Here is a 15,340-nt window from a genome sequence, read left to right on the forward strand (position 1 = left end):
TTGCCTGATGTCCTGGCCACAACTAGGGGCCACAGGAAGTGAGGAGGGCCTGGCCTCTGTGACAACGGAGCAGTCAATGGCTCTCAGCTAAAGAAGCACAAGTAGGCCAGCAAAGCCATATAAGCATCAAGCTCATGAGCCATATACAAAGTTGTAATCCCAGCAACGAGGAGGCAGTGACAGGTGAATCCCCGAAGTTTACTAGCTAGTCCACCTAGCATTATGGAACATTATGGAAACGGCCGGTCTCAAGAATAAGGTGCATGGCACTACTGAGAAATGGCGCAGGCACGCACGCACGCACGCACACACACGCACATGGGGTAAGGGGGTGGGAAGTGGAGGGTGGGGGGTGGGGGATGGGGTTGGGGGGAGGGGGTAGGGGTGGGGGATGGGGGTGAAAGCACAAGCCTGAAGGGATCATATGGGGCTCAGGGCTCAGGAGTAGCTTCAGGCTTGCTGGGCTTGTACTTGCCTCCTGTGGAGTGGCTTGTTCTTTGCTTGAGCTCTGAACATTTCATCCTAGCCCTCCAGCTAGAGAGGGGTTGAGGGCAGAGAATGCAGTAGGGTACCGTAGCAAAATGAGCTACAGCCAGCCCTCTCAATCTTTTTCTTTCCCAAGGGTCTGCTGTGGGATTACCAAAATGTAAATATCTTGGTAAATTAATGCGATCCTTGACAATTTAGGAAAGGGGAGAAAAACAGAGCCCAACAACTTCTTACATCAGGGAGATCAGGGGAAACGTGGCTCTCGTTTCTCCTGCACGTGCCTTTGGGTGGGGTCTGAGAAATAGTGGACGAGCTCTTTCTTTATGTCCAGGGGAGGACAGCCTCCAAGAGCCCAACCCTCCCTAACACCACACAAGTAGTGAAAAGCTAAGATTTCTCAGCGGAGGCAGAGCACCAGGGGACATTTGATGCCTGCCTTATTCAAGTCACCAATAATCTGTCTTGCATCACCCACTTTTGTTAGAATTGGCTAATAGGCCGCATGCTTCTGCCGAAGGCCAGGATATAAGCAGTGACCCTGCAAGCTGACTTCCGGAACTGAGTGAGGCAGGGAGCAGCCGACATGGGGCATGCTGGGCGCCAGTTCCAAGCCCTGCTCTGGAAGAACTGGCTTTGCCGACTCCGACACCCAGTAAGTGTCCTGTATTTCCAGAGGGCTTTGGGAGGGAGGACTGGGGTAGGGATCAGGGTCTCACCTGGACTACCCTGATTCGTGGAAGGTGCAAAATCCACAGGCGACCCGGACTGCAGGGTAATTTTCCATCAGAATCTACCCTATGGGCCAATGCTGCTGAACTCTTGTGGAAATTCTATTGCTGAGTGGAATCTTATCAGAGAAGGGCTAATTTAGAAAGAAAGTGACAAGCAGAGCTGGAAGAATCGGCATTTGAGGAATTTGTAATAAAAACCTGACCTGCAAACCTTCTAGCTTAAGGAACAAACAGGCATAAACATATTATGGATACTAACTCTAAAGCCCAAGGACTAAGAACATAAATGGGCTTCACACCACACACCCCTCAGTGTTAGTCCGTGATGTCCTGTCTTACTGCTAATTCATATCTCTCCCAACCCCCCAGAACTGTATTTAGTTTATAGCAGCTAGGATTTCCTGAACAGATTGGAGTGGTACAAACCAACCTTGTGCTAATATCTCAGTTTAAAAAAAATTCCCCTAAATGTGGATTTAATTAAAGTATGGTTGTGACGAACAGCCCTTTATTCCTGATGCTTCTGAGTAAGAATCGTCAGTAGAGATGCCCCCTTAGGCAGTAGGTCTGCCTGTCGGGACAACTGAATTTCATTTGGCTGACTCCCTCAGCAGATCATCTTTCCACTCTCCTCACGATAAAGCAATCTTTTTAAAGGAGCAGTTCTCTGTCCTGAGTCTTGAGGATCGGAAGAATATAGTTGGGAATTTGATTCTACAAAGGTTTTTGATATCAGAGATGAGCGAGCAGGACACGGGCTTCTGATGAACTGTGCACATCTCTGTAATATGTTCTTCCTTTTATGAACAGTGGGTTTCATTAACTTGTAAGTTTTGGGACCTATACCTATCTGCCCTGAGAGGATGAGAGACATGGGAGAGCTCTGGCTACCAGCTTGCAGGACCAGGGACAGGTCAGAGCAGAACCTGAGAGGCTAGCAATGTATTCCTGTCTCTTAATCAGTTGCAGTGGAAACATTGAGGGCAGGCCCCTCTGGGTGAATGTCTTTAAACTGACCTAGATTTTCTGGCTTCCCCCTTTCCAGTGATGATTTGTAAATTCTGATTTTTACATTATAGAAATAGAGCATCAGCACAGATGGGGCCAATCAGTCTGAGTGAAGAAACAGTTCCAAATATATGTTCATTCAGAGCACTGTTTGTTATTTGTATAATAAAGGAAGTCTGTTTACACACACTTACGAACTTATTCATTTATTTTATGATCATAGATCCTTTATTTAAGGTTTTTATTTTTGTTTGTTTCTTAGTTCCTTTGTTTGCTTTTGTTCCTGTTGTTTTGCCCTTTGTTTTAGACCTTTCTACATAACCCTGGCTGTCCTGTAACTGATGATGTAGACTAGGCCAGCCTTGAACTCACAGCAATCCACCTGCCTCTGCCTCCCAAGTACTGAGAATACATGTGTGTACAGGTCTTTTACCTTTAAATTATGTGTATTTGTCCATGGATATGTACGCATGAATCTTGGCCTGAAGTGGGTATCAGGTTTTCTGGAATTAGCATTACAGGTTAGTTTGTGGGTTCTGGGAACTGAACTTGGGTTCTCTGGAAGAGCAATATAGACTTTTAGTGACCGAGTCATCTCTGTAGGCGCCAGTGTTCCTTTAAAAGGCATTTTGTTATGGATATTACAGAATAAACCAAGATACTGGATGAATAGTGCTTATCCTCATAGATGGCGAAGATCCTACTACTCTTGACTAATTGTTTATCAGAAGTCTGATTTTATGTTGAAAGCCACTCATTTTAATATTCTTGAGATTTCATTTATTGCACAAGTGTAAGAATATGGAATAATTTTGAATCTCATGAAATTCCATTGTGATGATTCATATGCTTGCTTCCGTTACTTATTACTTTAAAGATGAAATAAGTATACTGTTAGCCAGGTGGGGTGGTTAATTATGATTGTCGACTTGATACGATTTAGAATCACCGTGGAATCAAACCTCTTGGCATATTTGTGAGAGATAATCTAGATTAAGATAACTAAAGTGGGAAAGATTAAGATAACTGAAGCCTCATCCTAAATGTGTGGCTCCATAGCCTGGGGCCCTGGATTAAATGAAAAGTAAGAAATGGGTATAAGCATTCATTGCTCTCTACTTCCTGACTGTGGCTGCAATGTGCTGGCTGCCTCCTGTTCCTTCTCTACCTTCCCCGATACTGTAGTCGGTATCGCCCCCAAACTTAAGCCAAAATGAATGTTTTATAAAATTTCTTTTGTCAAGCATTTTGTTGTAGCAATGGGGCAAGTAACCAGTTCACCAAGTACTGCTTTTTGGAGTGTCATAGCCTTTTCTTTTCTTTTTATAATATTCTCTGCTTTGATGTTTTAGAGTTTCTGTTTACTGTGGACAGCAACACTGTCCAGTCTGACCCTTGATCTTTTTGGGGGTCACCGCTGTCAGATCTCATGCATCCTGATTCCTGTTCTTAGTGGCGTCTGCTAACCTCTCTCCTCTCACCCCATCCCTTACGAGCTAATGAAAGCTAATACAGCTCTTCGAGTTTAGACAGTTGTGTTGAAGATTTTGGTTAGTATTTGGGATTGAAGTTCTGTGTGGTATACACGGGCAGCACTTTGGATCTTGAATGTTCTGTAAAATCTCAGGAGGAGGAGGCTTGGTCTACAGGAGGTACTATGGGGTTTTATGGCAGCTTTAAGTTCTGAAGGCTATGGAAGGTTATTAGGTCACTGTAGACATGCTGTTGAAGGGGATTGTGGGACCCTGGTCTTTTATCCTCCTTCTTTCCTTCTTGGCTTATGATTATATGAGTGTTTTTTTCTCCACAACAAATTCTTTCCATGATATGTGGTGTCACCACAGGCCTGAAACAACAGGGCCAACTGATGATAGACCAAAAAACTCTATGACTGTGGGCCAAATTAGCTTTTCCCTTTGTAGCATGATTATAGCAGTTACTTTGTTATTGTAGCAGAGGGCTGACTAATACAGGCATTGAAGTTTAAATACTATAGGCAATAAAGGACAAAACTATGTTGGAAATGTCCTTTGCTCTTCAACACAGAACCCTATGACACATATTCTAAACCCCAGACCCCTCTGAAAGACCCCCAGAGTGGGGAGACCCTCACTCAAGTCTCGGGATGATGCAACCCCCCAAGAACTCACACAAGACCGTCCTTGTTGTATTCACATGAGGTTTATCGATAGCAACCAGTGCACTTTGAGACTCAGATCCCCAGGAGCAGTGGAGTTCGACCCCCTAGAGGCTGGGAGAAGAGGTATTTAAAGGAGAAACCAAACCTGAGGGGGCAGGGGATGGCGCCAGAATAACAGTGAAAAATCACAAGGAAGAACTCTCTGTCTCCCAAGATTGTTTCCCTGAGAAGCTGTCTCTTCAGATTGTTTAACATGGTCCGCTAGTTTCTAGGAGAAGTTGTTTCCTGCTTCTCAAGATTGTTCTCTAAGATTTATGGTCAGCTAGTTTCTGGGAGAAAGCTGTTGAGCTGGTCAATATAATTATCCATTCTATAGCCCTAGGAGAGGCTTCTTGGAACATACAATTCTGGGGCCTAACCTGTTTTCTTTTTCTGCTCTAAACTTTGTGTCTAGGGGGGCAAATTTAAAACTTTTATCTTTCACCTCTTACACATAATTCTCAGTGTTCTTGTTGGTTTAAAAGACTATAGTGATATCACAAATACTTTGTTACATGGAGTCAGAGATATGGTGCCCTTTCCATGTTCCTCTCTCAGGCTTGGCTTGGAAGAAGTTCATGAGGATGTCAGAGTGCCAGTATAGCAGCTTCTATGCTCAACACATGGTCAAGTTCAAATCTGAATTGAGAGTTCATTAGAGAGCTCTCAATCAGCCCAGCCCAAGCAGGATGAATTTCAGCCTATGTCTAACTCAGAATCGTCTACTTTCAGGTCTAACCCCCAAAACATTCTTTTAAAATGTTCTTCCTTTAATAAGGAAGGAAACACATTTTCAGGTTCCGTTCCCTTAAACCTCTGACATTTTATACTTGTGTATCTGTGGGTTCTTTTGTCTTATATATATATAAAAAGAATCACATTTCTTTGAGATTTTCATCCACCCCTGAGTTCTGTGATACTTGAACTTAACATGGTATGAAGCATAACTTTTTTTGAAAAAAAAAAAAAAAAACAAAACTTGCTGGCCCCAATTTTTGCATTTTTTTCCTGAAATCAAAAATAATCACAGACACAAAGCCCAGAAGTAGAACAGCTCATCTTTCTTGTGGACATTATCTTAGAGGCTTATTCTATTCTCGTTACTATTTTTGTATAGTTAGACGTTATAGTTCCATGGTTTCCTGCCAAATCTATTTGACTTAAGGTTCTGTTAGCAGAAAACAGGAGATCATTGGTCAACTGTCTAAACTCTTAAGTTGATTAAAAAAAAATCTTGATCTTGAAAGACCACCCCCTGACAAGATGCTATTGTTGTGTATCTTTTAAAATCTTAAAATACCTTGTTATTGGAAAGTTCCTCAAAAGCTCAACTGTTCAACCATAATATCAGCAGACCTTGGGTATACCTCAAGTGAACTGACCTATAAGTGGCTAAAATAAATAATAGCATCTAAGGGAGACCACTGAGATATTAGTGTTGAAACCAGTGTTCTCTGGATGAGGAGTCTTGCTGCACCCTGATGCTTGGTAAGGTATTTCTCATTGACAGAGGTTTTCCAGAAGTGAGCCTCTTATCTCATTTTTTGGTGGGCAGTTAGACTAAATCTGTGCTTGCCCACAGGGCATGCATGAGTCTGCTTAGTGTGCTACAATAAAATACAGCCCACAAACTGGTGTGAAGAGGAAAGTGTTGCTTCACAGTGGGAGGCTGGAGGCCCAAGGTTGAGGATGGCGGTTAGTCTCTCCAAGGAATGATGCGCATGTTCTTTCTATGTCTCTTTTCATTTCTGTGTATCCAGAGTTCTCTCTCATAAGGAAAAGGCATGCCATGTGGACCAGACTTGTTCTACCCCAGTAGGACTGTCTGTTCTAACAAACTATGTCCAGTGATCCCGTTTCCAAGTAAAATCACTGTGGAGTGCTAGGAGTTAAAGGATTTCACCCTAGGAGCAGCAGGAGACCAGTGCAGCCCCAGCTGTAGACTGGCTGGGAATCACTGTTCATTTTCCAGAATTAAACTCCATAGACAGCCAGCTACATTCATATCTGGATCCCTTGTGATACTCTGAAGCTTTGACTTGATTCTTTTCACACATTGGGGGAATAAGCTGGTGCCTGTGTAATGGACAAGATGACTAAAACGTACTTGCAGGCTTCTGCTGTGGCCTTAGGTTGTCCTCCCTGCTCTACATGCACAGCTGTTCTTGACCCTGGGGAGGAAACTGCTGGGTCACTCTGAGGTTACTGTAGGTCATCTTGGTATGTCTCAATGACCTGGGAAAAGCAGCACAGAAATCTAATTACCAGAGGCAAACATGCTTTGTGGATTTAAAGCTCAGAGCAGGTAGGCATCAGCTTGCTTGTTTGTCTCCCTATTCATAATCAAGGGATCACAGGGGCCCTTTCAATTCTGATTGATCTTACTTTCCTGGTAATCTGGCTTTGTTTCCTCCCATCTGCTTTTCAAAGCACAGGTAAATACACAAACTCGTGGGCTGGAAAGAACAAAGTCTTTAAAGGACAGTGAGGGACCACCTGTAGGAAGAAAGGGCTCAGGCAGTTTGGGTGCCCTGGTAGGTGTCCTTTGGGACCTGTCTATGACCCACAGTAAGAACCTGCAACCTTTTAAAGGAATGCAAAATGGATGCTTTGCAAATACTAGCCATTTCAACATTTCATTTGATTGTTTGCCAGGGGGGGGAAAAAAGAAATGAAACAAACACCTCACCTCTCTATGACATTCTTATTGAAGTTGTCACCAACACCTTGGGGACAAAATGCAAAGATCATCAAGAGGCTAGGTCTGTTTTATGTCGGATGACAGCTTCTGTAGAACAAAACGAAGGCCACTTGAATGTATGGGATTTTCTTGCTGTGATTGTGGGTTTCTGGCATGGATAGGCCCCTTCTTGTTGTTGCATTGAGACGTGATCTCACCACGTAACCCAGGCTGGTGACATTCATGATTCTCCAGCCTCAACACTCCTAATGCTCCCTGGCTTGATCTAGAGTTTGCATGGGTCTGGCTATGGTTTTCCTATACCAGGCACCCAACCTTCTCAGGGTACATAGCAATAGTGTCTGGTCTGAATGAATTGTCCTTTAGGCTAGGGTCCTGAGCTCTGGGGACAGCTGTACCTATATGTAGTGATGCTTATGTGTCAGTAATTAGCCCTCCTTAGAGATGAGAGGGAAGAGGCAGAAGGCAGTGAGCATAGTCATTGAGTTAGGGAGTTGTGGCTGAGTATGGCTCAAAGGAGCTGCTGCAAAAGGCCTAGGGTAGAAGGCATGTCATGAGCAAGAAGGTAGATACATGTAGGCAGTCATCTTAGTTAGGGTTTTATTGCTGTGAACAGACACCATAACCAATGTAAGTTTTATAAAGGATAACATTTAATTGGGGCTGGCTTACAGGTTCAGAAGTTCAGTCCATTATCATCAAGGTGGGAGCATGGCAGCATCCAGGCAGGCATAGTGCAGGAGGAACTGAGTTCTACATCTTCACCCAAAGGAAGCCAGGAACAGACTGAGTATCCTCAGGCAGCTAGGAGGAGGGTCCCCACGTCCACCCCCAAAACGACACACTTCCTCCAACAAGGCCACACCTTCTAATAGTGCCATTCCCTGGGCCAAGCATATGCAAACCGTCACAGCAGTATAACAAAAGCTATATTTTTCTTATGCTGAAGATTGTCACACAAAGTTCACACTCTAAATTCTTGACGACGGTCCTGGGCCTGTCTCTCCATGTCTGCTCACCTGTGCAACTTATTTTAGCTGAAGGTCAGGTCCAGCCTCTAACGGAAGTCTCTGATTTGAGAGTCAGGATACTGGGGGAGACTCTCCAGGCACAGGATAGATCAAGGTGGCATTTCTTTAGGTGTGCAGAGCAGAACATTGATCTTGGTCTCTGTCTAGTGGGCGTCACAGGGTTCTAGGACCATGTCTGGTTTTCTTGAGTGGGTGATGTCACTGGGTTCTGGCTATCAGGTGCAATCTTGGGTGTTGGGGTTCTCTACTAAGCTATTTTATATGTTTGAAAAGCTTTTTTTTTTTTTAAAAAAAAAAAAAACTATGCTCACTACAAGTCAGTTAATACCTGGTGTTCTCTTTGACTGAAAGCACGTCTCTCAGCTCTGGCCACTGTTACCTGTTCTTCTGTCACACTACCCAGAGCCATATGGCATCTATGTGTCTTCTCTCCAAGCTCACCATGAACTTTAGCTCTGGATCCTCACAGCTCTTCTTCCATTTCACAAACTCAGGAAGCTGAGGCCAGGCTGTGGGGGAGCGTGGGGGCATTGTTGGCACAGACCAGGGGAAGTAGCAGGGCCTGCATTGAGAGACCTGGACCTATCTGAAGCCAAGCTCAGGCAGGCCCTTCCTGCTTCTTCTAGTGAACAGCATGGACTGAACTCTTATGGAGTTTGTCTGATGAAAACTCAGGTGAGTCAGGTAGGACCGGATGCTCCCAAGCAGTTAGAGCCAGGAGACTCTTACACATCCCAGGGTTGAAGTTGGTGGTCTTCACACAGTGAGGTGTCGGGAGCTACTGGTAGCATCACTAGTACAGCCTTACATGCAATCCCTACCACAGCACACATTGGCATGCGCCCTCGGAACTTCTAAAAAAGTTCCGTTATGAAGAAGCCTTCTTGTTTCCAGGAGTATCTGGATATTCTAGCATGTTACACACACACACACACACACACACACACACACACACACACACACACACACACACACGTAAATATGTGGTTCCAAGTTCTGCCTCTCCTCTAGGGGTGTCTGGAAGCTGGCAGTACACCAGCTCAGACAGGACAGGGCAAAGTCCAGAATGGGTGGGGTCCATAGTCCACCCCTTCCCTCCAGAGTGTTAGATGCCACTGCTTGTTGGGTCAGAATGGGGAAACAGAGTCCAGGACAAACACTGTGGTTCTACGTCTCCCTCTTTCTCCTTCTCAGGGTGTCCAGATACCACTGAACACTAGGCTGAAAGGATAGAGCAGAGAGTCCCAAGTGTGAAGCATCCCAGTCTGGTTGGGAGCAAGCATTATGTGGGAGAGAGAGCCTTCTCTGAGAATCTCAGTGTTACAGCTTTTAGGCAAAGGCCTTCTCCGACCATCTTTAATGAAGCAGCTCTCTGAGATGATCTTACCTTGTTCATATTTCTTAATTTGAAGTGGGTTGAATGTATGTACTTTATTGGGGTGAACCAAGGGTTATAGAGTTTTGGGGGAAGAGGGTGAGACTAGCCAGGGTGGGCAAAGGTCATTGGCTGAAGGCTAAAGTTCCTGAGATGCCTCATCTGCATGGGGAAGAATTCCAAGTGTTGTGCTACATGACTGACCACCCTTGACTACCTGGTTGGGGTCCCTCGGTTACACGCTCTGAGGCAGGAGCGGACACAGGGAGGGAGCTAGTTCCATTCCTGCTGGTCTCACGTTTTGAGATTTCCGTGGTTTGAACATGCTCTACCTCACCAGTTCTGTGCCAGTTCCTCTTGTGACATGGTCCATGTTTTTCAAAGAAATATAGCTATTATATTTTGTATATATAAAATGTATGTCAAATACACATGTATGTCATATGTCTATATATGTATATATATAAAGATTATTTACTTTTAGTATTTTAATTCCATGTATGTATATGTATTTGTGTGTGCACATGTGTGTATGTGCATGTGAGTGTGATGCCCCAAGACACCAGAAGAGGGCATCAGAGTCCTGAAACTGGAGTTACAGGTGCTGGTAAGCCATCTGACACAGACACTAGGAACCAAACTCAGGCCCTCTATAAGAGCACAGTAAGTGCTCTAAGCCATTGAGCTGTCTCTAGTCCTTTGATATATGCCATGTTAAATATTACCTAGATGCTAGGCATGCTTTCAATAACCTTAGTGAATAGGAACACAGATGAACCAGAAAGGCACTTGGGTTAACTTTCTGTTCTGGGTTGTGCTGTCTGCTGACCCACTTCTTTCTAACAGGGGCGCATAGGTCACACGATGACAGTCAGCATGTGCAGTGTTGAATTCTTGCTGCCCTGTGCTTGGTATTTATTCCATCTACAGTGGTATAATATGGTTTACTTAGTTTTCTATTTTGAGAGGTTTGTACAAAGATGTGCTTTGCCCCAGATCTACTTTCATTTACATGAAAGGTCTGCCAATGTCTTTTCTAGCCTGGTGGATGGATATATATATATATATATATATATATATATATATACATATACATATACATATACATATATATATATATGTGTGTGTGTGTGTGTGTGTGTGTGTGTGTTTACTTCTCCATTTTCTTTCCTTCTTTTTTTCTTAAGTTTTGCTATCCTGATTTGTTATATCAGATTTTGGATATCGTATACCATTCCTTTCTCCAGGCTTGTCCTCCTATCTGTGACAGGACACAGCTACATCAGAAAAGGTGTGTGACCCTCATGTAATAGCTCACACATCTCAACTCTGGCTGCATTAATGGAGGGTTTAAAAATGCTTCATTGAACATGATGTGCCAATGATTTGCTAATGACTCATGATCAGTCTCTCTATCTGCCTATCTCTGTCTCTCTGTCTGTCTGTCTATCTATCTATCTATCTATCTATCTATCTATCTATCTATCTATCTACTATCTATCCATCATCCATCCATTCATCCACCCACCCACCCACCCACCCACCCATCCATTCATTCATCAATCTATCTATGGCACTAGAACAATATTGAAATACTTTTGATTTGAAATACTTGTCTTGTTTCATAATGAGTGTGAGCCCTCGGTCACAGTACAGTTGTAATCTGGAGGTAGATGCCTTCCTTGTCTCTAGAACATTCTTACCAGTGAGCCTCTCCACCCAGAGTACACATTACTCATCTTTCTGTCTTTTTTTATTTTTTTCAGAGCTGAGGACCGAACCCAGGGCCTTGCGCTTGCTAGGCAAGCACTCTACCACTGAGCTAAATCCCCAACCCTCTTTCTGTCCTTTTTAAGTGCGTGCGGGAAGAAATTATTTCTTGTTAACTTTTTTAATGCGAGATTATATAGCTCAGTGTTTGACTGAGTCAATGCTAAGTAAATGTTCAGTGAATGAATGTCAAAAAACAAATGATAATTTTTCAATAGAATGCCCTTTTTTTTTAATGGAAGGAGAAAGACTTCATTCGTCAACTTTCCTTTTTCTCAGTGCCCAACTCTCATCAAGGTTTTCTTGAGTGGGAGCTCTGAGCTCTTGGGATGTCACAGCTCCTCGCTGTACAGTACCTGCTGTGCTGTACCTGCAATTGAAGGCGGTATTGGGTACTGATTTTATCTTTGCTTATTTGAACTGTGTGAGAGCTAGATTGGCTTTTCTAAAGGAACAACAGCAAAGGCTGCCAAACCCTTCTGGAAAAGTCCCTACTTCTAAAAGGTCGCCACTGGGAGGCCCTGAAGCACCCCAGGCAGACACAATAGAACTTCATGTGTACCGGGCAAGTCTTTGTTTTCAAAGTCCAGGGTAACAAAGTAATTATGTGCTTTGCTTCAGCTTCCTTGACATTCTAAACTTAGGTTGGTTCTCCTTCCTTCAGCGAATGAGATCTTGGGACAAGCTTCTTCCCCAAAGGGTCCTTTTCTTTCTTAATTCATTGGCAATTTTATTTTACCCTTTATATTTTCCTGTAACCAAACCACATGTGGCAGGCACTTGGAGGACTTAAAATGGCTTTAGGCTCATAGTAAGCCAGTGAGGTGGAATGGACTGTTTACTCTGTAGGCAAACTTTGTCCAGGGTCCGTCCAGAGTCAGTTCAGGACCGCGAGGTAAAATGGTTAAGTCATGGCTTCAAGGTGTTAGCCGCACTGTGAAGCCCATCCCACTGGACATCTTGAGGCGTATGTGCTGCCTGGAAATACTGCAGAATCATGGGAGGAAGCCATGGGCTTAGCTGTCTTCATTTCCAAGTGCCCTGAAGAACACGACTTCTTTCACTTCACAAGCATAGGTTTAATGTGATGTGTGCAGGATACCTAAGGGCCCAGGCATATTTCAGATTTCTGATATTTTCCAGATTATGGAAGATTTTCACATACATATAAAGAGATCCTTGGGGAAAGAATTGCACCTTCCATCTAAACACAAATTTATTTATATTTCATGGACATTTTTACACACAGCCTGAAGGGAATTTTATACTATAATATAATAATTTTATACCCAGGATAAAGTTTCATGGCATGTGTTTTTCTACTGATGATGTCATATCATTGCCGTGCATTTTATGGACGTAGGGGTGTTTTGAATCTCCTCCAGGTTTTGCATCAGAGATGTTCAGTTTGTCCATTCATTTTATTGTCTTTGAAGCAGGGGTTCCATCTACGTTGTTCACTGTTTCTCCAGTATGCAGAGTGGTGCCTGACATGATACTTGCTTTCTACTAAGCAAGCAAATGGGTCTGTTAATTTTTTTTATTTTTAGTAGACTTTCTAAAAAACACAGATAGCATTTTAATAGGGTTTATTTGTTTATTTTTGTGTAGTTTAAGGAATGTGTATCTAAAAACACCAATTTGATACTTTCTGTGTTCTTCCACATATTCTTTTTTTTCCCCATTTTCTCTCATTTAATTCCATATCCTGCATGGGAGTGACCTCTGCCATTTCCATCTCCCAACTTAGCTCACAGGAAGACCAATCATATGTCTCAGCTGCTGGATAGCAGGTCTTCCATTGATCTGTCTCTCCTCCTCCCCCTTCTTCCTCCTCCTTCTCTCTGTCCTCCTCCTCTCTGTCCTCCTCCTCCTCTTCCACCTTCTGCTTCCTCCTCCTTCAATATATCAGAATTTCAGATGTGTATGACTCTGTTTCTGAGCTACCTATGCCCCTCAAAGGGCACTTGGCCTCTTCGTAATGAACAGTACATTGTTTTGATGATCATTACTCTGTACAAGGCTTTGACATATTAGAAGACAAGTTCTGATCTATTGATGTAAATGACTTTGGTTCTTTTTGGTATTTCTACTAAATTCATCTGAGAATCAGCTCATTAGGTATGCCAATAGGCAAACCCAAACAAACATACTTGTTGGGGTCCATTTGACTTCCTGGCAGTTGTGTCATGTGGAGGTACAGGTTTGCATTGAGTGCAGAGGTCAGGGCAGAAATAGCATCTTCACGACAATGATCATTTTATGCATTAGCACTGTTCATTTATTACTTATTTACATCCTCTGATGTCTTTGAATAAAATTAAATATCATGTAAAATTGCACATATTTTACTGTTTGTTTTTTTTTGCATTTTGTTTTGCTCCTTAGCTGTTCTATATTTCTTGGTGGATAATTGATTATCATTTAAAATGTATTTTCTTATTGACTCTTGCTGGAGGCATACACAATTATTGCAAAGCATGTTACACAGAATCTTCTGTACAAGTGAATTTGGAACTCTCATCCCCAATTTTTGTCAGGTGTTCTATATTAGACTATGAAGTATACACATATATGTTTAGTCTTCATTGTAAGCTGCTGGGGCTTTTTTCTGCTGAAGTTCTTTTTTTGTAGTGGTCCCCTCAGTGTCTCATCTTAAGTCTTATTTGTGTGGTGTTGAGTGACTTGTTTACTATTTACGTGCTGCGTACTTTTCGTCTCTAAATCTTACCTGCCTGTGCCTTTGAAAGGAAAGCCTGAAATCCTTGTCTTTCAAATAGTTTAATCCCAGCATTGTTCGGAGTCTGAGCACATGATCTGAAAGCCGCTTTAGTGTGTTTGGCAATGGGATAACCTGGTTTATCTTACAATTCTCTTTTCTTGTGTTCTTGAGATGTAATCTCCCTGTGACACTATTTCTAAATCAACTAACCTCCTAGCAGTCCAGAGAGATATAATTGTGTTGCGGTTTCTTGCTGTTGATGAGCTGATGGTTGGTGACTCTAGTTGCCCTGTTGATGGGTGTCTTTCTTGAACTCTTGACATCTTCTCTCTTTTCCTCCTCTTTCTCTTCTCTCTGGGAGTGTGGGTATATGTGCATGTGTGTGGGTCTGTGTGGATGTGCATATGGATCGGTGTGGGTGTGGACATGTGCATGTGGAGTGCATGTGTGTATATGTGTGTGTCTTGGGGGTGTTGGTGAGTGTGTGGTGTGTGTGTGTGTGTGTGTGTGTGTGTGTGTAGTATGTATGCACTTTTGCACATGTTTCTAAGTTAAGATTTCTATTGCTCTGATAAAACACCATGACCAAAAATGACTCGAGGGGGAAGGACTTATTTTCATTTTACATTTCCAGGTTACTTCCCTGAGGTTAAGTCAGGGAATAATTCGAGGTAGAAACCTGTAAGCAGGAACTGAAGCAGAAGCCGCAGAGGAATGCTGCTTACTGACTTGCTTCTTATGGTTTTCTCAGTCTTTTTTCTTATACAACCCAGGGTTCTATATACAGCGTGGCAGTGCCTGGAGTTGGCTGAATTCTTCCGCATCAACCATTAATCAAGAAAATGCTTGACTGACTTGCCTATTATAGGCCAATGTTATGGAAGCATTTTCTCAATTGAGAGTTCCTCTTCCCAAATGACTGTAGTTTGTGTCAAGTTGTTTAAAAAAATAATCCCAACCAGAACAATATGCATGACTGCATATGTGTATGTGGTGTTTATGTATGTACACATGTATAGGTGGTGTGTGCTGTGGTGTGTGCAAAAGTCTCCCCCCACACTGTCTCAGGGTATTTCTGTATTCTTTGGAGTATTTCATTTCTATCATCCCTAGATTTACATCTTTTAGGTGCTTGGAAAAAATTCCTAGGCATAATTTATAATTTTTAAAATATCACATTTTCTGTTTTTTCTCTTGAGATTTTGCATTCTTTTGGAACTGGGACCTCAGCAGCAATGCTCAACTGGTTCCAGCCAGCAGCACTGAATGCAGAAATGATATTATTGGATTATAAGTTGTTGCTATTCTCATGTTGACCGTGTATTATTGTCACG

The 15,340-nt window shown here is 42.8% G+C and overlaps 1 protein-coding gene across 1 annotated transcript in view; it reads left to right on the forward strand.

The window, feature by feature from the left end:
- Positions 1–1,072: 1,072 nt before the first annotated feature.
- Abca13 (ATP binding cassette subfamily A member 13) overlaps positions 1,073–15,340 on the forward strand; it is a 564,237-nt gene continuing 549,969 nt past the window's right edge. Inside the window, exon 1 of the mRNA XM_032916398.1 lies at positions 1,073–1,141. Coding sequence (XP_032772289.1) covers positions 1,073–1,141 — 69 coding nt within the window. The remainder of the gene's footprint in view (positions 1,142–15,340) is intronic.

Source organism: Rattus rattus, chromosome 11, assembly GCF_011064425.1.
Source record: "Rattus rattus isolate New Zealand chromosome 11, Rrattus_CSIRO_v1, whole genome shotgun sequence".
NCBI classification, from domain to species: Eukaryota; Metazoa; Chordata; class Mammalia; order Rodentia; family Muridae; genus Rattus; species Rattus rattus.